Source organism: Jaculus jaculus, chromosome 5, assembly GCF_020740685.1.
Source record: "Jaculus jaculus isolate mJacJac1 chromosome 5, mJacJac1.mat.Y.cur, whole genome shotgun sequence".
Lineage (NCBI taxonomy): Eukaryota > Metazoa > Chordata > Mammalia > Rodentia > Dipodidae > Jaculus > Jaculus jaculus.
In genome coordinates, this window is record NC_059106.1 from 114379472 (window position 1) to 114400963 (window position 21492).

The 21492-nt window shown below is 40.4% G+C and overlaps 1 protein-coding gene across 2 annotated transcripts in view; it reads left to right on the top strand.

Annotated features, from left to right (window-relative positions):
- Positions 1-4071: 4071 nt before the first annotated feature.
- Positions 4072-21492, top strand: part of Wdr35 (WD repeat domain 35) — a 136325-nt gene continuing 118904 nt past the window's right edge. For both annotated transcript variants that reach the window (XM_045150728.1, XM_045150729.1), the window contains exons 1-5: positions 4072-4205; positions 4889-5006; positions 9749-9820; positions 10825-10917; positions 18468-18596. In XM_045150728.1, the coding sequence (XP_045006663.1) occupies positions 4182-4205; positions 4889-5006; positions 9749-9820; positions 10825-10917; positions 18468-18596 (436 nt within the window). In that variant the 5' untranslated portion in view covers positions 4072-4181. The remainder of the gene's footprint in view (positions 4206-4888; positions 5007-9748; positions 9821-10824; positions 10918-18467; positions 18597-21492) is intronic.

Genomic DNA, 21492 nt, shown 5'->3' on the forward strand with positions numbered 1-21492 from the left:
GAGTGAGACCTTACCTCAAAAAGCAAAAACAAACAAAAAAAAGAAGTCAAAAATTAATATACCATAGCAGTCTATATTATACAAAGTATCTGTTGTTACTTTCAAACTTCTAAAAACTTTTATTTATTTATGAGAAAGAGGTAGATAGAAGCACACTAGGGCCTCTGGCTATTGCAAATGAACTCTAAACATATGTATCCCCTTGTGCACTTGGCTTTATGTGGGTACTGGGGAATTGAACCCAAGTCCTTAGGCTTTGCAGGCAAGTGTGTTAACCACTGAGAAATCTCTCAGCCTTTTCTCAAATTTTTTGAAAGGACATGATAGAGAGCTACATTTATTTATTGTTCAAAGAATCAGTAATACATATTAACATGTTACAAAGAAATACTGGTATAGAAAGGGAGAAAAAAACACTATAGGTCACCTGAAAGGAGGGGAAGATCTTTCTTGTGGAATGCTGTCCTTCTAGCCATGTAATGGCTATTGCCCTCTTGAACTGTCAGCAGCTATGAGTACCTGAGGGAGACCTGCACAAGGCTGGGCCCATCAACTTTCTTTTTGTTTTTCTTTTTTGAGGCAAGCCCAACAGACTGGCCTTTTACTTATTTATTTATTTTTTTAACAGAGAGAGAGAGAAAGAGTAAGTGAGAATTGGTGAGCCAGGGCCTCAGTCACTAAAACAAAACTCCAGATACTTGCGCCACCTTGTGGGCATGTGTGACCTTGCTCTTGCTTCATCTTTGTGCATCTGGCTTACATGGGATCTGGAGTTGAATATGGGCCCTTAGGCTTCACAGGCAAGCACCCTAACCATTAAACAATCTCCCCTTTTGTTAATGCAAGACAGGGAGCAAGCAAGAGACAGAGACACACACACAGAGAATTGGTATGCCAGGGCCTCCAGCCACTGTATTAACTCCAGATATATATGCCACCTACTAGAACATGGGTCCTTAGGCTTCACAGGCAAGCCCCTTAACTGCTAAGCAATCAGCTTTCTATCACCTGGCAAGAGCTCATAAGGCCCAGCCTCTCCCTAAGGATTTATAGACAGTTAATGGTTGCTAGCAGGAGGGGCTCATGAGGCCACATTACTTCCCCAAAGATTTAGTTAACTCTATAGGGGAGAGAGGCTTATAAGCCTTCTTTTATTTATTGGCAGTAAACAGATGTTTGGGGAGGGGATAAGAGAGACAGAGACATTTTCTTCAGTAGTGTACCATGTAGTAGTTGCCCAGCTCCTGAAGCTAAACTCATTGAGTGACCAAACCAAATTGAGTGGAATTGTTTCTTTGTATCTATCATTAGTGCCCTATGTCTGGTGAATAGATGTTTATTTTTTATTTTTTCAGAAAAAGTTCACATAACTGTGTTTAAAGAGAGGTGGGGTCCCAAAAGTGAGACCATCAGTATCTACCTTTCATTAGTTATCATGCTCAGACCAGCTAATTGGAAACCCTTGGTTTCGAGAAGGCTGATATGTTTCATGAGTCCAATATATGCACATGAACAGTCATCAATGAATCTCAGGTGCTTACCCTTTAAGGCTAAAAATAGCTACACAATTGAAAACTATCTGAACGGGTAGGTGTTTAGTTTATAAAGAATTCCTCAGAGCTTAGGATGGAGCTCAGTTGGTGGAGTGCTTGCCTAACCTACACAAAGCCTTGGGTTCCATCTCAGGACCTGCATAAACCTTGCATAGTGACACATTCCAGTAATCCCAGCTCTTGGGAGGTGAGGGCCCAGACATCAGAAATTTAAGGTCATTCATAGCTATCTAGTGAGTACAAGGCCAGCCTGGGAAACATGAAACCCCATCTAAAAAGAATTCAAATGTGTTCTGTGTGCTGTTCTTATTATTGGCCAAGGCAGTTTTGTTTTGCAAAAGGCAGTGTATGTTGGAGATACTCAAAACTTGCAAAAGGGCTGAGAATAAGTGGCTACTGAGACACTGCCAAATGAGACATCTCTAGCATGCTCTCCAAGGCTCAGGGAACATTATGGAAGAGGGGGCAGAAAAAATGTTACAGCCCAAGGGTGGGAAGGAATCTTTTGGGACACTATCCTTCAGACATGAAGCAACTCTTACATCCATGACTTCACAGCAGTTTTTTTGTAGCTACCTCCACATGACCTGCATAACATTGAGCCCATCAACATTTTTGACATGTACGAGGGCAAAAAAATAAATAAGACATCAAAACAAAAGGCTAGTTGGAAAGGTGTTCAGTGGAATGGAGATGGGAGGGGGACAAAAGAAGGTAATGGGAGGGATTATGATCAAATTACAGTATGTTTATGTATAAAAATTCTCAATAAAAAAGGGAAAAAGTTCTCAAGGAGATCTGTTTTGTGTTGGATTGGGCACAATAATCCTTTAATGGGTGGGGACATCAAAGGGCACTATGGTAATATGTTAGGATTGATAAAGATTTGGTATTAGATGGATTTAAATTGGTTAGCAAAAACACTTGGGTCTCTAGAATAACAGAATGTGATAAGGCAACAACCCAGGTTGTTGTGGTTACCTTCTCCTCACTCACACAAAGCATCCGACCAGCTGATGGGAGAAAGTTGTTTACTTTGGCTTACAGACTTGAGGGGAAGCTCCATGGACATGGACATCACCGCAGGGCCAAGAATAGGTGGACAACAGCAGCAGGAGAGTGTTAAACACTGGCAAGGGGGGAGCTGGCAATAAGCTCGCCCCCAACAATACACCTTCAATAAGGTTCCAGTTCCCAAATTGCTACCAGCTGGGGATCAAGCATTTGGAACACACAAGTTTATGAAGGACACCTGAAACAGATCTCCACACAGGTCAAAGGATTTTAAGGTTATTTGCTAGAGATAGGGAGAGGCTCCAAGTGGGAAAATGAACACTGCTACACGAAGTACACACTAAGTTGCCAAAATCCCCATTGGTAGCTAAAGGTTGCTATAAAAGGGAAGCCACCATGATAAAAATGATGGGTGAGACCCAAAACTTTCATAACAGTAGCCGTACTAGAAAAACATTTTGGAGCTTTGTAACATGCATTCAAAACGGACGAGGAAAGATGAAGAAACAACTATGACAAAGAAGGAACTCTTTAGGGGAGAAAACACCAAACTCAAATTTATTTTTCAGTAGTAGGCTATACCCAGAATGTAATAGTAGCTTTTTAAAAATACGTTATTTATTTTCTAGCAGAGAGAGAGAGAGAGAGAGAGAGAGAGAGAGAGAGAGAGAGAGAGAGAGAGAGAGGGAGGGGGGGGGGGAGGGAGAGGAAGGGGGAGGGGGAGGGAGGGAGGGAGAGAGGGAGAGAGGGAGAGAGGGAGAGAGAGAGGGAGAGAGGCGCGCACCATTTTGTGCATCTGGCTTTTGTGCGTACTGGGGAATGAAGCTAGGTCGTTAGGCCTTGCAGGCAAGTGACTCACTGAGCCATGTCTTTAGCCCAATTTGTGCCTTTAATGACCAGAAGTTTATAGTACTTCCTTTTTTTTTTTTAAACTTTTATTAGCATTTTCCATGATTATAAAAAAAAAATCCCATGCTAATTCCCCCCCCCCCCCCATATAGTACTTCTTTTATAGGGACCCTGGAGGTCTTCAAGGTTTTTTTAAAATTCCAATCCAAAATGGCTCCTACTTCCAAATTGCCTCAGAGGTCTCTCCAGTCCCCCCAAGAAGAAGGCACTGCCATTTGGCTGATGGCGCCGGCCTACGAAGTGCAATGAAGGACCCTTCTTTGCTGGAATGTTATGCCAGTGGGGTTCACGAAGTACGGAATTACGGGGCTCTCACTGAAAGGAGACTCTCTCCATCTTGCTTATCCCCGGCTGGGACCGAAGGTCTTCGACTGTTCCAGGGTAGGAGTCGGCGGAGGCTACAACGTAGGTCCGGGTCGGTTCTCCAGCCGAGGGCAGAAAAGCCATCGGGATGCAGGGGTCCCCGCCCAAACCCGGCTGCGGCCCCGCTTCAGGCAGCGACCACGGTCGCGCAGGCGCACAGGGACGCCCCCCCACCCAAGTCCACACAGGAAGTGTTCCTTAGCGCCCCGGATGCGGCTGGGCGGAGGCGGTTGCCAGGCGACGGGAGCGTCTCTGAGTTTCCGGTGCTCGCCCACCGAGGATTAGATCCTGTTGCCTGTAGCGGGCCTGGACCATAGCGGCCGTCCTCTCTGGGTTCTCACGATGTTCTTCTACCTGACCAAGAAAGTGAGTTTTCCGGGGCGCTCCAGGCAGGCAGACAGAGACTCTTCCGCCGGCCGCGGCCCTTGCGGGTCTCGGAGCCGCTCGGCGTCTGTGGCTGTTTGGACGCTCCCATATTCCTGTCCCTGGTTGGACCTTTTTGGGTGACTTGAGCACAAGTCACCAGGTGCTGCTGTATCTTTCCTCGTCCACTTGTTGATTCAAAAGATGGATGGAAACCGCCTGCGGGCGGAAGGAAAGAAACTACCAAAGGGTAGCTCGAGTGTCGCCTGGGGAAACGGAATTAGGACTGTGGCGTGGATTTACAGCAGCAGGGTTCCCACCTGTACAGACCTCGTGGGGGCTCCCTGCCCCCTTCTCCCGCCGCACTCGCGGACCTTTGTAGAGCCTGGGTTATTGGCAGGGACCATCACCATTTTCATAACAGCTTTTTTTTTTTTTTCCTCTGCAAGGCTTTTTTTACCCCCTCCTGTTTTTGGAGACATTGTCTTGCTTGTGTAGCTCATGTTGGCCTCCAAATTTGTAATCCTCCTACCGCAGCCTCCCAAGAGTTGGGATTATTAGTTTGCACCACCAGGCCAGGTTGCCTGTGGGTTTCTTTAGAAGATTTTCTTCAGTCTACCCTTGGAAATTTAACTTCCTAATTCCTTAACGAAAAGCTGCAAGCGTTACTGTGATTCCTTTTACAGATTACTATTCCCAATAACGTGAGGCTGAGATGTTTATCCTGGAATAAGGACCAAGGATTCATAGCATGTGGTGGTGAAGATGGATTACTGAAAGTGCTGAGATTAGAGACACAAACAGGTAAATGATGGCTGCACAAGTGTCTGGAATTGGCAGAAAAAGAGAGCTAGTGTCCTTTAGTCAATACGACTTGTTCATGGTATTTGGCAGTATGCAATTTTAATTCTTTTAAAATCAAAATAGAAACCTAAACATTTGATGGTGATTTTCTGCAGTATTTTTTTTTACAACAAAAGTTCATTATAATATGGCTTTTACTGAAGTGATTGTGGAAAAAGAAAGGATGAAATCCAAGTTACTATGTGGTATTATGTCTAATTATCATGTTAGATTATTGGGAGTCTGGTAGGAACTATGCAAATCAACATCTTAGTAACATCCCAGCATGTCACATTTCAGGATATTCTTTACAAGCTGTATCAGCTCTTCTCAATGTTAATGAAACTAATGTTCCCAAACAGAAATAGAGTATATTCTACATTTTTTCTTAATAGATTATTTGTTTTTACAGCTTGCTTCGTTCTTTTTCTAGTTTTCTGGAATGACAGAAGACAGTCTTACATTTCTTTAGCTTCCCTAGTGCTTGTTGCTATAGACTGGAATTTCTGGATAGAAATCAGTATTTTCACAAGACTACTAAATAACTTTGAGCAATGTGTTGAATGTCTTTGGACTTATATTGACTTTTGTAAAGTTAGGGGGTTAAATTATATTTTTGGACTCTGTCAGTATTGTTTCCCAAACTTTACAGGCATACAAATTATCAGAAGAGGTTATAAAGATGGATATCTGACCTCCCAAGTAGATATGAAGTATGACTGAGAATTTGCATTTAAAAAATATTTTATTTACTTATTTATTTGAGAGCAGCAGACACAGAAAGAAAGAGGCAGAGTGAGAGCGAGAGCAACACAGAGAGAGAGAGAGAATGGGCGCACCAGGGCCTCCAGCCACTGCAAACGAATTCCAGATGCATGTGCCACCTTGTGCATCTGGCTTACATGGGTCCTGGGGAATCCAGCCTTGAACTGGGGTCCTTAGGCTTCACAGGCAAGCCCTTAACCGCTAAGCCATCTCTCCAGCACTGCTTTTTTTTTTTTTTAATCGTGCTGATGTTGCTGATTCACAGACTGCACTTTGAATAGCAAGTACCATACAACATTGATCATGGTATAAATCATAAATACTTAGTGGATGTTTTTCATCTACTATTAGATGGTTAATCTTTACTATCTCACTTACAGTGAGATACTATACAGTGGTTTTAAGAAGTGGTGTACTAAAGAGCTGAATATGGTAGTTCACACCTATAAACTTAGCATTCAGCACTTAGCATTCAGCACTTGGGAGGCTGAAGATTGCTGTGTGTTCAAGGCTAGCCTGGGCTACAGAGTGAGTTTTAGGTCAGCCTGAGGTAGATAGAAACCTTGCCTCAAGAAAAAAAAAAAAGGGTGTTCCAAAAACTGAGGCTCTGATCTTGTAATTTGCCCTGAAGTCACAGACAGTAAGTGGCAGAGCTCAAGTATGAAACTAAGTTTGTCTCACTTTTAAGTCCTTAGTTTTAGTCACCATACACAGCACAGATGTGCAGCATAAACAAAGAAAAGAGTAACTGTTTTGGTGTGCTTCATTCAATTATGTGAAGTAAAAGGCATTTTTCTCGGGCAGAGTCTAGTCATTGATCCTCTTAATTCAAATCACAGCCTCTTCTATGCCCTCTTCTGTGGTTACCTTGATGACTAAGACAGATCCTACCTCCACCTTGACAAGTCTCCAGTGGAAAGGGGCAGGTGTGTCTTATGCACAGCTGTGTGGGTGGGCTCTCCTGAAATGCCAAGTTGCAGGTCCAGCTAGTTTTGTGTAGCTAAGATTGACTTTATTTAATTTGAGAGAGAGAGAGAAGGAGGAGGAGAGAATGGGCGTGCCAGGGCCTCTACCTACTACAGATGAACTCCCAGACACATGCGCCACCTTGTGCATCTGGCTCATGTGGGTACTGGAGAATTGAACCTGGGTCCTTAGGCTTCACAGGAAAATGCCTTAACCATTAAGCCATTTCCCTAGCTCATTATATTATATTAATTATATTATAATTTATTATTGCCTTTAGATATACTTGCTTACTCTCAATGACCTAGACTGACAGTAGATGAAAGGATACATAGATTGAGAGATGGATGAATTCAACAAAATCTAACTTAAGAGTTTCTGACTTATTTGAAAGCTGAGGAATTTTTTTTCTTAAGGCCATGGATTTTTTGACTTTACTTTTTATATATGTATATGTGTATGTATTGGGGAAAAGGCTAAAAGACTGATGAACATATCTGGAGTCTTATTGGTTGTTCTGTTTGACTATGGTGGATAGAAGCATTTATCACTTAGTGGGCACTCACTGTGATTACCCAAGCTCTGGATTTTCTTTCTGTAAATTGCAAGTTGATAATATCAGCTCAGTGTATCCATGGAGTCAGCCAACTTTTGATAAAAATTTGTATTGGGCAACAAAAATTAGGCCCATATTGAATATGTACATATTTTTTCTTGTCTTTATTTTCTAAACAGTAGAGTATTATACCTATTTATATAACATTTATATTTTGTATTATGAATAATCCACAAATGATTAAAATGCATGAGAATATGTATGTATAGTCCTATGCAAATATTGCACACTCTTATGCAAGGGACTTGAATATTTGTGGGTTTTGGTGTCTACAGTGGGTCCTGGAACCAATGTCCCTCTGATACTGAGGGATCATTCTCTGTCATTACTGTGAGAATTGCACCAGGTGCTTAGTGTTGTCTTACTAGAAGCCAACCCAAATGTTGGTTGAAATAGAGCTTTCTTGCTTTTGTGAGAGTTGTCAGTAATTAACATTAGCAGTCTGTGTATTTTACATTTCTCATCATGCTAACAAGCAATCACAGCAACTTTGAGACATAAGAACATAGATAGGACCCTGGTCACTCTGCAATGGACATTAGCATTAAGTGCTATGTAAGCCAGATGTAATGTCATGTGGTCTGTCCTTTTGGAAGGATGGCCAGAACAGCCAGGCCAGCTGGATAATTGGAACTAGTGGTTTTAGAAAAATTCAGGTATTTTGACAGTGTTTTCAGAATAAATAATATTTTAGGATACTTGCTAACTGAAAGAACTTTCTCTGGTATTGTGTTTTATAATCCACATCTCACAAATTCTTAAGATTATCGTAAAATTAGTATGTTTTTTTTTTTTTGTTGTTGTTGTTTTATTTTGTTTTTTTGAGGTAGGGTTTCTCTCTAACCCAGGCTGACCTAGAATTTACTCTGTAGTCTCAGGCTGGCTTCAGACTCATGGTAGTCCTCCTACCTCTGCCTCCAAACTACTGGGATTAAAGATAGCCACTACCACTTCAGGTGAAAATTGGTATTTTTGGCCAGGTATGGTAGTGCATTCCTCTAATCCTAGCACTCGGGATGCGAAGGTAGGAGGATTGTCATGAGTTCTAGGCCACCCTGAGACTACATAGTGAATTCCAGGTCAGTCTGGGCAATAGCAAGACCCTACCTCAAAAAACCAAAAAAAAAAAAAAAAAAAAATTGTTATTTTTATGTGAAAGTTTATTCTGTTTTACGTATAGTAGGTTTTATAAGTAACAATTTAGTGAGATGACATTTTAATATTATATAATTTTCTTAGGATGATTAATAATTAAGGAGAATAAGTAATGTTTGAAAAGGTCTTTAAAGACCTCCATTGAACTTTGAAAAAAACGCAGAAATCTTATCATTTTTTTAATAAAGATGTCATTTTTTTTATGTGCCTATAACTGCAACTTCATCTGAGGCCACATCCCCCTTGGCTGTCCACATTGGCCGCCTTTTGACTTGTCATAGGTGCAGAGCTTTGGTATTGCCTGAAGATTCCTTTCCCTATCTCACCTTGTCTGACCAATTCAATATAATTTCTCCAGAAAGCCTCTATGGCAACTCCTTCAGTCTATATTAAGCCTATTTTCTATCCTGTATGTCTTTACATTCCATCTTATAATTACATGTATGTAACATCTCACCCTATGTCCCATGGCACACAAGAGAAGAATGACCATTTGGTTCATTATTTTATACCCAGAACCTTCCATAGTACCTAGAATAGTGTACACATTCAAGAAGCTTTGTTGAATCAATGAATAAAATACATGAGTGAGCAAGAGATTCTGTGAAATCTAGTAAAACTAGTTAACGTAAGTTTTACAATTTTTAGTTTATACCCATAGAAATTTCTAGTGTGATCTCTGAGGAAGGCATGTGCAGCACTGAGGGCTGAATTATATGTTGGCTCAACATATTCCTTTATACACATTGCTGTATTTTGCTAGAATACCACCTGCAAGGGGTATGTATTATTATGTATATTTGTGCTAGGAGAATAATAGATCAGAATGAGATACTAAAAAATCCTAATCTCTCCCAGACATACAACGCTTCCCCAAAGATATATAAAAATTGTACAATCTGGGCTAGAGAGATGACTTAGTGGTTAAGCACTTGCCTGTGAAGCCTAAGGACCCCGGTTTGAGGCTCAACTCCCCAGGATCCACGTTAGCCAGATGCACAAGGGGATGCATGTATCTGGAATTTGTTTGCAGTGGCTGGAGGCCCTGGCGCACCCATTCTCTCTCCCTCTCCCTATCTGTCTCTTTCTCTCTCTGTGTGTCGCTCTCAAATAAATAAATAAATATTTTAAAAAACACAAAAAATTGTACATTCTGTCATTTTCATATTTTTGTTATAGAAGAGTTTTTGTTTTGTTCTAGATGATACAAAATTGAAGGGTCTTGCAGCTCCCAGTAACCTTTCCATGAATCAGGCTCTTGAAGGCCATAGTGGTGAGTTGTGCAACTTAAAAACATCTTTGAAAAGTATTTTGACATTTAGACATCATCTACTTAATGCAGAAATATCAACATTTAAATAATAGTAATAATAACAGTATTTAAAGCAAGCACTTTTTGAGTCATAATTTGTATGGTCCAGAATTATTCAACACTGTTTACACGATTTTACGTTATCTTTGATAAATCTGAAAAAAACCCAGTGACATTTCATACACTAAAATAGAACTGTCTGTTTATGTTTATATTGTACTTTTAGAGATTCTGTCCTGTGATTTCAGATTAAGAAGACTAAGATGATAACTGAATGCATTGATGATCTTAAGTGGGATATGGGCATGAGGAATAAAAGTACCTGTCCAGGACAGTAGTAGGACAATTGATAATGCTTGAAAATGGATTGTGTTTGATTTTATCAATGTTAATTTTAAAATTATGGTTATACAAGAAAATCCCCTTAGGAAATATATGCTGAAGTATTTAGGGGTAAGGAAATGAAGTCAATTATTCATAGAACCCAAAGGTTTCAGATATATCTAAGAATGTATTACTAATAGAATAGCAAATTGGGGTGGAGGGAGGAGGAAAATCAAAGTATGGGTCTTATCAACCTCAAATGAACAAAATACCCAAAACACTTGGTGTCCTTTGGACATTTTTATCTTTGGGTGCCAGGCCAGTTGAGTAAATCATGCTTATTTTTTCTATTATCAGATCTATGGCAGCTCCCACAGATGGGGATGACAGGCCCTTTGTAGGCATGAAATAAGGGAAGGTTAAATATTATACATTATTGTAGAATATTTTCTAGTGATCTCAGTAACCATGTTCTATGAATATTTTGGTTTTCAAAATGTATTTTTTAATTAAAAACTGGTTCATTGTACATGAACTGAATTGATTTTGACATGCTTTTGATATTTGTTTATATAAAGAAAGAAATATGAAATTAATTGATAGTCATTTTAAGGTTTCTAAATTGTTGTCTACTCTTCTAGGTACTGTTCAAGTTGTAATATGGAATGAACAGTATCAGAAGTTGACTACCAGTGATCAAAATGGGCTTATCATTGTCTGGATGTTTTATAAAGGTAAAGAGAGTGCTTTAATCTTCACAACTGGAGTGTGATCACAGTATGTGGATGGGGATATAACATCTCTGAAATAGACCTGTTTGAGCCAGCAAGGGGAGTCCATTCTGATTGCACAGTGACACTTCTGGGTTACTGCATATTTTTCACTTGACTTCCTTTGAACTGTGACTCTGCATTAAGAAAGTAAATTAGGTGACTGTTGACTGACTCCACAATGAATTCCGACGCTTAGAATAGCGTCTTCTCTCTAGCTTTCTAATAATAATTATTTCCTACGAGGATGGTGGCTGGAGTTAGCTTACTAGATAAGAACATATCTAGTAAGGCAAAGGCAGTAGTTCCTTTATTGTGTTTTCTGTATTGGGCCAGTTCCTGTTCTTTTGTGGATACCAGTTTATTTCATTTGCGATAATTAACTTACAACTTGTGCCTTATGTCTTTTGTCTTTGGGGGTGGAGGGGAGAAAAATTAACTTGGGTGCTTCCCTGTTACTGGAAAAATGACTCGTGACTCATAACAGCATTCTGTCTGGAGGCTAGGAGCCAGTGTCTTACAAAAGGAAGACATAGTTCATGTGTGCATTTTTTTTCCGTGTGTGTACTTCTAAAAAGGTCCAGAATGTCCCATTAGAAAATTCTTAATTCCAAAAATATGCTGTTCTACTTGAGTTTATTTTGATAGTCTGTCTCTCTCTCTCTCTCTCTCTCTCGGGGTCAGAGATACCTATATCAGAACATGGCAAAACTTAAAACAAAACAAAACACAGAAATAAAGACAAAATAGTCCCCCTCTTTTTTTTCTTGTTTGTTAATATCATGAAAGTAGTCACATCTCACTCAGATACTTTTGTTATTCTATATTATGGAGGCCTTTCTAGGAATGTAATATGTAATATGAGCTTAAAAATTTTTTTTTAAAGAAAAGTAGAATTGGTTTATTGAGGTAGGGTCTCACTCTAGCTCAAGCTGACCTGGAATTCACTATGTAGTCTCAGGGTGGCCTTGAGCTCCCAAAGAGCCTCCTACCTCTGCCTCCCAAGTGTTGGGATTAAAGGCATGCACCACCACGCCCAGTAAGAATTTTAACTAACAAGCTATGTACTTTTACCTAATATGTTTGTATATAGTCATCAGTGAGTTTATGCATACATATGAAGTTTTTTTCCTTAAGTATTATCTGAACTGTGTTAGTGAAGTGGAAAAAGTTAGGCTTTCAGAAAAATTAGTTATTTTAGTCCTGCAAATGAATTTTTTTTTTTTTTTTGGAGGTAGGGTATCACTCTAGTTTAGGCTGACCTGGAATTAGTCTCAGGGTGGCCTCAAACTCATGGTGATCCTCCTACCTCTGCCTTCCAAGTGCTGGGATTAAAGGTGTGAGCCACCACCCTTGGCCTAGTTTTATTGTTTTAATTGATAAGAAGAGAGAGAAAGAGAAAGAAAGAATAAAAGACATGGGTATTTGTTGTGTTTTCTTTGATAATCCTAAAGCCATTTTTGTTTATGTTGTAGGACTTTGTAGTTATTTAGACTTTTCAAAGTACTTTTTAGAATGTTACAATTTTAATTAAAAAAATTAGTGTTTATTATTATTATTAACATGTTTCCTTTGGATACATCATCCAGTATTTTGATCACAGTCTCCCTCCCAATACCTGTTGTTATCTCTACCACAGTCCCCCCCACACACACTGAGCTTGTGTTGGGATTAAAAGTATTTGCCATCACACCTGGCTCTTGATGTCATTTTTTGGGGTCATTTTTTCATTATCCATGTTTAAATTAGGTCCAGTATTGTGCAAGTCTGGTGCAGGTACCAATAGCTGCTGGGAGATCATGAATTTCATGGGCACTTCATGTCCAGAATATAGCATTACAAAACATTCTTTTTTTAAAATCATCTGGCTATTACATTCTTCCCCCTTTTCCACAATGTTCTTTGAGTCTTGGAGGGTGTACTACAGAGGTTTCATTTAACACTGAACACTCAACAGACAGGTTTTCTCAGGACTTTGACTAGTCACTGCCATCTGCAAAAAGAAGCATCTCTGTCCAAAGGGGAGAGTAAATATAAATATTTGTAGGGCAATTTGATGAGAATAACATATTCATTTACCCAAACAATGGTAGTAGCTCCCCACCCCCATTCCCCAGCCAGGTTCTATTATCTTCCTTTCCAAAGGCTTTTGACTACATTTTTCAAAGTACTAAGCATGAATTCTCTCAGGTAGATTGGGCCTTAAATCCAGAGAGCAGCTGGTTACCTCCATGACAGACAAGGTACTATTGTACCAGTGAGCACATCTTACCTGGCTGGCCAGTTATGTAGCTCACTGGGTCCACTGCTGATTAAGACTGTTGTTACCTTTTCTCCCCTGGGAGTCTATGTAGCACTTTCCAGCACTATGAGAGCTAGTCAGCAGAGAGTAGGCTTCCAGTTCAGTTCCAGCTTCATTTCTCAGGGTCCTGCAGCCAAAGTATGTGATATCTTTAGCAAAAGAATCTTATCATCTAGTTCTGGTAGGCAACCAAGATTCTTGGCAATGGCCTGTGTTGTGTTGGTGGCTTCAGAGGTCTTCCTAACTAATAACTCATTGGGAGTTATCTCATCTCTGGCACTGAGGGAGGGGTTTCCTGTAACATACAGCTTTTGAGAGTAGCATTATCCATTCCCTCAGGGTACTTCTGCTCAGACTCACTCTCTCTCTCTAATTATATTTTTTAAAGTAGCTAACAAAGAAGTAAGTTTCCTTATGGCATTCTCGTCTCATCTTTAGTTTTGCTTAATACTCCCTCTCATCCTTTCTTTTCCTCTGTTCCCCTCTCTTTACCATATTTCAACCCTTTTACCCACAGTATTCCACCCTTGTACTTACATATCTACTTTACTCTTAAGCCCTTTTCCACATTCCCTCCATGGCTCTTTTCTAACTTTCTGACCCCTACGGACTCTTAATTTAACTTAACGTACAAATCTAGAAATTCAAAGTTAGATTCCACATGAGAGAGAACTTGTGGCATTTGTCTTTTTGAGCATAGGGTACCTGACTTAATAATCTTTTAAATCCATCCTTTTTCTACAAATTTTATTATTTCTATTTACAGCTGAATAAAACTTATATATTTGTATCTCTTCAGCTATTCATCAAGTGATGGGTATCTAGGTTGATTTCATTTTCTAGCTATTATGAATGGAGCAGCACTGAATATGGCCGAGTAAGTTTGTTTACAGTATAGAGTCCTTAGGGTAGTCCAGGAGTGATATAGCTGGGTCATATGGTAGATTGATTTTTGGCTTTTTGAGAAGCCTGTATACTGATTTCTATGCTTTTATCTTGAAAAAGTGTCCTCCTTACTTTTTGTCCTCTAGCCATTTCAGTGTTTCAGGTTTTATACTAATGTCCCTGATATATTTGGAGTTGATTTTTGTTCGGGGTGGGAGATTAGGGTCCAGTTTTCTTTCTTTTAATGTAGTTATCTACCTTTTCCAGTACCATTTCTTGAAAATGCTGTCTTTTCTCCAGTGCATGTATATGTGTATGTATGTATGTGTTGCAGTCAGGTTCGCATTGCTGGCAGAAATCACCTAACCAAGAAGAGCTTTTGGGAAACAAAAAAGGTTTATTTTGGCTTATAGACTTGAGGGGAACCTCCATGATGGCAGAGCAAAAGGATAGCATTAGCAGAGGGTGGACATCACTCCCTGGCCAACATAAGGTAGGAAAAAGCAACAGGGGAGTGTGCCAAACACTGGTATGGGAAAACTGGCTATAACACCCATAAGCCTGTCCCCAACAATATACTCCCTGCAGGAGGCTTTAATTTCAAAATCTCCATCAGCTGGGAACCTAGCATTCAGAACACCCAAGTTTATGTAGGACACCTGAATCAAAGCACCACATTCCGCTCCTAGCTCCTATAAAATGATATCCATACATGATGTAAAATACAATGCATTTGGTCCAGCTTTAAAAGTACCCATAGTTTTTTTTTTAATTTTTTATTTATTTATTTGATAGCGACAGACACAGAGAGAAAGACAGATAGAGGGAGAGAGAGAGAGAGAATGGGCGCGCCAGGGCTTCCAGCCTCTGCAAACGAACTCCAGACGCGTGTGCCCCCTTGTGCATCTGGCTAACGTGGGACCTGGGGAACCGAGCCTCGAACCGGGGTCCTTAGGCTTCACAGGCAAGCGCTTAACCGCTAAGCCATCTCTCCGGCCCTAAAAGTACCCATAGTTTTTATCAATCCCAATGATGTTCAAACATCTCCACAGTCCAAGATCTTTTAACTGAGCATGATACCAAAAAATCCTTCCAAAACCCACATTGGCACAGAATAAACATTCATACTGCAAAAGATGGCATTGGCCACAGCAAAGAAATATTTAACCAGTACAAGACCACGGCAAACATCAAACTCTGTAGCTTCAAGTCCAACAACTCTAGTCAGTGGCAAGTCTCCAAGTCCAATAATTCTAATTAGCAACAAGTCTCTGGAGTTCCAATTCCGCCCCTCCAGCTAGGATACTCACAGTCCTGAAAAACTTCATCGGGGCCAGTAGCTCTTCTTGGCAGCCATCTCATGGTCCTGGCATCTCTACTGGTTCTCCACTGCAACCCACAGTTCATCCTCATGGCCTCATGGGGTCTCCATGCAGGCAACCAGCAAACCTGCTTCACACTACCCATGGCCATTTCCAAAACACAAGACTGTGTTGCAAACTCAATGGCCCTCTCTTTCCTGCATTTCTTATACTCCACAATAACAGGTAGGGTGCCAGTTTGTTAATCTAGCGGGCAGTAAAGCAGGCTTTAAAGAACAGGACCCTCCTTGAGCAGTCGCAAGAGTCTACATTCTTCCTGTTGTTCCATTGCAGGTCAGTTAGCCCAATCTCAAAGGTTGTAATCTCTCAATTGCAGCTGAATGGGCACAGTTCATCCAAAGATTTTTCTTTCTGTGCCATATCCCTCTGCTCTCTCCATTTCATTTCTATGCAAAGCACCTGTGCACAACTTCTCAGGACATGGACATAACAGCAAGCATCCCACACAAACGGCTAGCCCAGTCCAAGCAAAGCTGTTTCTCACCCTCAGAAGCCAAATCTCATAGTCCATAGTTCTTACTGCTTTCAGGTCTTTCAACTCGGACCAGAATAGTCCATCAAGCTGTACTTACAGCACTGCAAGCCATCTCTTAGGTCAAGGTTTCAAATCCTTCAACATTCCTCTTGAAAATCAGCTCCAAAAGGCCAAAGCCATACAGTCAGGTGTCTAGCAGCAATCCCACTCCTTGGTACCACCTTACCATTGCAGTCAGGTTTGTATTGCTGAGAGAAATCACCTGACCAAGAGCCATTTTTTTGAAAAAAAGTGTTTATTTTGGCTTATAGGCTTGAGGGGAAACTCCATGATGGCAGGGGAAACGATGGCATGAGCAGAGGGTGAACATCACCCCCTGGCCAACATAACGTGGAAATTAGCAAAAGGGGAGTGTGCCAAATACTGGTATGGGGAAACTGCCTATAATACCCATAAGCCTGCCCCCAATAATACACTCCCTTTAGGAGTTGTTAATTCCCAAATCTCTATCAGCTTAGAACCTGGCATTCAGAACACCCAAGTTTATGGGGGACACCTGAGTCAAACCACTATATTATGTTTGTATATATGTATGTATGTATGAATGAATTTGTGTGTGTATGGGCCCACTAGGGTCTCTTGCTGAATGCCTAGTTGGCCTTTTATAGGTGGCAGGGGATCTGAACCTGTGCTGATACAGTTTTCAAGCAAGTGCCTTTAACCACTAAACCATCTTTTCAGCTCTTCCACTATGTATTTTTGGCATCTTTGTATAAAATCAGTGGCTGTAGTTATGAACTAATTTTTTTTTTGAAACAGGGACTTGCTACATAGTGTTGGGATTCAAAGTTCAACTTTTAACCCCCAATCTCTGCCACCTTCACTTGTAACATTGGCAACTCTAGATTTTCTCTGTTCTTTCTCTTTATAGGATAAGATCATACTCTCTTTCAAATGTAAGTTCCTTTTTAAAAACATTTTATTTTTAATTTATTTGTTTGAGAGAGAGGGAGAGAGAGAGAATGGGTGCACCAGGGCGTCCAGCTGCTTCAAACCAACTCCAAATGGGTGCACCACCTTGTGCATCTGGCTTATGTGGGTCCTGGGGAATCAAAACTGGGTCCTTTGGCTTCACAGGCAAGCACCTTAACTGCTACGCCATCTCCCCTGCCCAAGAGTAAATTCCTTTGGTGATTAATTTTATACACAATTCTGGGCTGGAGAGATGGCTTAGCAGTTTAAGACACCTGCTGGCCAAGTCTACAGACCCAGGTTTGACTCCCCAGAACCCACATAAGCCAGATGTACAAGGTGGTGCATGTGTCTGGAGTTTGGTAGCAGTGGCTGGAGGCTCTGGCACATGCATTTTCTCTCTCAAATAAATAAATAAAACTTTAAATAAAATATACAAAAAATTCCCAGATGTGCTTTTTTTTTTTTTTTAAAAGTTCCTTAATTATTAGTTACCTACCCCTTGAACTTTCTACTTATAACTTTGAGAGTAAACAGATCTACTTTACCTTCCTTTAAAAGGTGAGCTCCTCTTTTATTTGTGCACTTCTCCAGCTGGAATTCACCCTATATGGTGGCTTAATTACAAACTGTCCAAGTTTATCCTGTGACAATATCTCTCAAATTATTCCCTCTTCTCGTACATTTGTTCCTAATCTTCTATAGCCTAGGCTGGCATTGAACTCATGATCCTCCTGCCTTAGCCTCTCAAATGCTGGAATTATAGTTTCATGTCACAGTTTTCAAAAAATATTGTCAAGTCTTAAGGTTTTCTTTTGTTATTTATTTATTTATCTGAGAGGGGGGGAGGGAGGGAGGAGGGAAGGGGAGAGAGGGAAGAGAGAATGGGCATGCCGGGGCCTCTAGCCACTGCAAATGAACTCTAGACTCATGTGCCACCTTGTGCATCTGGCTTATGTGGGTACTGGGGAATCAAACCTGGGTGCTTAGGCTTTGTAAGCAAGTGCCTTAACCTCTAAGGCATCTTTCCAACCCTTAAGTTTTTTTTTTTTTTTTTTTTTTTGGGTTTTTCGAGGTAGGGTCTCACTCTGGCTCAGGCTGACCTGGAATTCACTATGTAGTCTCATGGTGGCCTTGAACACTCGGTGATCCTCCTACCTCTGCCTCCCGAGTGCTGGGATTAAAGGCGTGCGCCACCACGCCTGGCTATCCCTTAAGTTTTTTTTAAATGCATTTTTATTTTCTAATTTTTTATTATTATTTGCAAGCACTGAGAGAGAATATGAATGAACAAATGAATGAATGAATATGGGCATGCCAGAGCCTCTTATAAATCAATTCCAGATATATGTGCCACTTTATGCGTTTGGCTTTATGTGAGTACTGTGTATTTGAACTTGGGCCATCAGACTTACAAGGAAGCACCTTAACCACTAAGCCATCTCTCAAGCCCAACTCTGAAGTTTTAACTTGTAATTTTTAAAATTTGTGAACACAGGTTCTTGGTATGAGGAGATGATCAACAATCGCAATAAGTCAGTGGTTCGAAGTATGAGCTGGAATGCTGATGGGCAGAAGATCTGCATTGTGTATGAAGATGGTGCTGTGATCGTTGGTTCAGTAGATGGTAATACACTCACTGGACACTGGACTAAGACCTTTTTTGTTTTTGGTTTCAAAGTAGGGTCTCACTTCAGCTCAGGCTGACCTGGAATTCACTATGCAGTCTTAGGGTGGTCTTGAACTGTCTGTTATCCTCCTACCTCTGCCTTCCAAGTGCTGGGATTAAAGGCATATGCCACCACACCCGGCTCTATGACCAGTTTTTTTTTTTTTATTAGATATGGACATATTTAGTATGTAAACAACACATGTTGGTACCATCCTTTCCTTCTTCCCTGCCCCTTTTCTGAAGAGGCCTTCCTCATTGGGGAGGCAGATCAACCCATGGGGATTGTGGGTCATGCATTATGGGGTGGGGGAGGCAAAGACTCCATGCAAAATGTCCCAATTTATGGCTCTAATAATCTTTTTGCCCCGTCTTCCGCAAAATTCCCTGAACCATGTTGGGAGCATTTTAAGTCTACTTCAGTGATGGGCACTTAGGAGCCTCTGGATCTCTGGTTTGGTAGGTGTTGAGTATTCTCAGTGTCTATCTCCTTCTTCCTTGTGCTGATATGAGATTCACTAAGAAAGCAGCACTCTTGCTCATTTCCCCAATTCTTCTGTAATTTCAGCTGGGGCCAGGGTGGAGTACACTGGGTCGTTTATTTCCTCAAGTCCAGCTCCTGTCTGAAAAAGAAAAGAAGATTCTCCAATGGAGAATGAAGTCAGTGGTAGTTAAATGTGATAAACATTATTAATTTAGAGAGACCTTAAAGGGTGTAGACCCTCTTATAGTCCAAGATTAGTGGGAGGTTGACAATGGAAATCAGAATCATTATTTGGATATGATTCTGACTTGTTTCCCATTTTCAGATCTGGTTTCCTTTCCACTGAGTGGATCTGTTAGCCAATCCAAGAGCAGTTGGTTACCCACCATGGCTGTGTGTCACTATTGTATTTGTGAACGTCACATCAGGTTGTTTGTTTCTGAGTTGTTTAGACTTTGAGTTGCTTGGACAGATGTTGGCCACTTTCCCCTGGTAGCTCATGTAGCACCTTCCAGTACTAGCTATGACTAGTTTTTAGCTGATGTTTAATTTAATTATTGCATGTTATCATTCTGATTAAGAAATAGAAATAAAAAGAGAAAATCCTTGCTATGCAATTTGGTGGCATCTAAGAACCACCTTTTAATTCTAGGTACATTCAAGACTAAATCTATTCTGTATTGATTTCCTACAATGATACTGAAAAAAATAACTTAATTTCTCAGCATTCATATATGTGGCCATTATATAATTTATTTTCATATTGGTTAGATGATATACATACATAGATGTCAGTTTCAAAATGTATGTGGTATTTTTAGTTGAACAGAATATGCCATTGCATTATAGAGAAAAATCATTTATTTTTTCATTTTTTCTGTGTGTGTATTTATATTGCAGTCAGCAAATCTTTCTTTCTTTCTCCTTCTTTTTTATTTTTATTTATTTTTTTTTTGTTTTTTTGAGGTAGGGTCTTACTCTGGCCCAGGTGGACCTGGAATTCACTACGTAGTTTCAGGGTGGCCTCAAACTCCTACCTCTGCCTCCTGAGTGCTAGGATTAAAGGTGTGCACCACCACGCCTGGCTTTCAAGTATTTCTGAGAGTCTATAAAGTAATAGTTATTATTTTAGGAACTAACTAACCCTGAGAAATATTCCTGACCTAGACCAGGAGAGATACGTAACTAAGCAATCACAATATTATGTTCAGTGCTGAATAAGAGTTTCATATTAACATGGAGGTACAAGGGATGGAGAGATGGTTAAAAACTCAAGTGGTAAAAGGTGCTTGCTTGCAAAGCCTTCTAGCTGTGGTTCAGTCTCCCAGCCACCCCCATAAAGCTGGACACACACATTAATTAAACTAAATAAAAAAGAAATATGAGTGGGAAAAAAGAAGCATTTCATTAAAATAAGACAAAGGTCCAGACTCGAGAGACATGGTCTTATAAGTACAATTTGAAAGGTATAGCTATAAAATACAACTGATGTTGGGAAATCAGTGAAAATGTTTGAGAATGGGAACAAAGGGAACAGATGTGTTCTTTAGAAACATCTTTGGAAGCACATATGATGAAGCTAAAAGAGATAGTGGGCAGGCATATCAGTCAGGAAACCCTGTGGTGGTTTAGGTGTGAGATGATGGTGGATAGCAGCTGGAATTGGTGTAAGGACAAGGCATATAGAAGTAGGCAGACTCTGGAGGTAGCCTAGGAAGCACCTTATTACAATAGAAGATTGGGGTTAGAGACAGCCAGGTGAGTCTAGGGTTCCCAGGCTATCAGTTTTGGCAGTTGGATGGATGGATTTCTTTGAAATTAGGGATGTATAGACAGATGTTTTGTAGGAGGATTTGCATTTGGATATGTTAGTTTTGTCATGTCTATAGGCCATACAAATAAATATATCCAAATCATATTTATTTATCTGTAGCTCAAAAATATTCAAGCTGAAGGCATAGTTTGGGGAAGATGCAACATATGCATGGTAATTTAAGCACTGGAATACATGAAGAAACCCAAGGGCTACTTGTAGAGTTAACAGCTAGTAACATTTAAAGGATGGGAAGAGAAAACAGTTTCATACAGGATACTAAAAAGTAGAAGTTGGGGAGATGAAGGAGTTCATAGGCTCATGGAAGTCAAAAGAGTTAAGAAAGGGGATGGTTCAAAAAAGAAAAGAAGGGGAATAAGTAAGAATAAGAATCCCTAATTGAGGCTGGAGAGATGGCTCAGTTGTTAGGTACGCTTACTACATGCTCAAGCATGAGGGCCTGAGACTGTCGAGTTCAAATCTTTAGATCCCATGTAAAACAGCTGGGCATGGTTACATGTGCCTGTAACTCTAGTCCCATAGGGGAGCAGAGACTC